The 1766-nt window shown below is 35.6% G+C and overlaps 1 protein-coding gene across 1 annotated transcript in view; it reads left to right on the forward strand.

The window, feature by feature from the left end:
* The first annotated feature begins 174 nt into the window (after nt 1-174).
* The window catches only part of LOC107100348 (trichohyalin-like), a 30458-nt gene continuing 28866 nt past the window's right edge, over nt 175-1766 (forward strand). The window contains exon 1 of the mRNA XM_015398801.1: nt 175-377. Coding sequence (XP_015254287.1) covers nt 314-377 — 64 coding nt within the window. The 5' untranslated portion in view covers nt 175-313. The remainder of the gene's footprint in view (nt 378-1766) is intronic.

The following is a 1766-nucleotide window of genomic DNA, read 5'->3' on the forward strand; positions in this document are numbered from 1 at the left end:
TATCCGGTGTAAGATGATCTGGGGGATCCTGGTGAAATCCAGCAGTCTGTGCTGATCATCCATCTTCTCCTCCTCGATCTGATCTAATCTTCCTTTAAACTCTGGGAATGTTTCTCCAGCAGGAGTTAACTGCTCGCTGACAAACTCTCCTTCCAGCTGGACTCTACACTTTCTCACTGCTAATGTGTGAGTGTTTGCAGTGAGAATGTGTTGAGTCCAGCTGGAAGGAGAGTTTGTCAGCGAGCAGTTAACTCCTGCTGGAGAAACATTCCCAGAGTTTAAAGGAAGATTAGATCAGATCGAGGAGGAGAAGATGGATGATCAGCACAGACTGCTGGATTTCACCAGGATCCCCCAGATCATCTTACACCGGATAGGTAGGAACCAGGGGTGGAGCATAAAAATGATTTATCTTTAATTAGAGAAGAATTTAAAGAATTGTGCGACTCTAAAATTGAGATGTTTAAACTCTTGCTGTTAAACTCTCACCAGGACAGGATGGTCTGTCTTTTAACTCTTATCCATTTTTCTGGGATGATATCAAAAACCACGTTTTCTTTCCATTCAGGGATTTATTGATAAAATCATAAATAAACAGCATGAACCAGGAACTAATTACACTGATTGCAAAAAATGGTAAGGATAAAACATATGGTGACAATTTAAGACCAATTACCATGTCATATATGTAGAGTATAGATAAATAAGTCATTTTGGTAATTATACATAACAAGCAAATCTAACTTAGATATTTGGTAACAAACAGACCTGTTAACTCTGGGTAGAATCCTCTGGTCTAAAATGGAAGATCTCTCTAGGATTATTTACCGTACTCCTTCATTATACCTCAGATCATTAAGTTAATCAATTAGAATAATTTTTATTTCATTTTGAGCGACATATTTCTATAGATTAGGAAAAAAAAATATTATTAAATCTGTAGAAGGGGTTTGATTCAGTCAACAGAGCCATAAAACTAAGATGGCTGCAAAATGTGATCCATCAGCTTCATAACTTTAGTCATAATCTCACTGCTAAATTCTCTCCAAATTTGTCGGCATTAAGTTTTTACTGAAATGCAATTTGGATAAATGACCAGTTCAGTTATCCACATTTCATGAATGAGTTCTCTATTATTGGAAAATAATCTTTACACATAATTTCTCCCCTCATAATGCGCCCTTATGGAGCAGTAGATATAATCTGATTTAAAAATAAATATTTATTTACAAAGATTGGATGGAACAGGGAATATGGTCCTTATTGCATCTAATGGAGAGCAGAGGAAACTTTCTGACCTTTGCAGACTTTAATCATAATTATATTAATTGTTCCAGTCAGAAATCTGATGAAGCGATTAATGCTAATCAATATGTGCTTAGTTGTTCCATTAAAGGCGCGTTAGTTTACATGTAGATGATTCCTGGACCACCTCTATATGTTCAAGACTTTCTCTTTATAGATAAATAAAATATGTAACAAGTTTCTTAGATCTGCATTTGCATCGGTGGTAGAAGTCTGAACAATGAACCAGATGGAAGAAGCTGGAACTGACAACATAAAGCAGCGATACTTGCTAATTATTTATTCTTTTTACTGGAGCCATATTAATAGACCAAGATCAGGAGGAGATCCACTGTTACAGCAATTTGCTACGTCACTGAGATAAATAACTGGTTTACATTTATACTGGCTACCCCACATTAAAAAATAACACAGTTGATACATTTTCAATTAAACCTTAATTGAAAACTAATCCCATGTAG

The sequence above is a fragment of the Cyprinodon variegatus genome, unplaced genomic scaffold, assembly GCF_000732505.1.
Source record: "Cyprinodon variegatus isolate N-32 unplaced genomic scaffold, C_variegatus-1.0 Scaffold963, whole genome shotgun sequence".
NCBI lineage: Eukaryota > Metazoa > Chordata > Actinopteri > Cyprinodontiformes > Cyprinodontidae > Cyprinodon > Cyprinodon variegatus.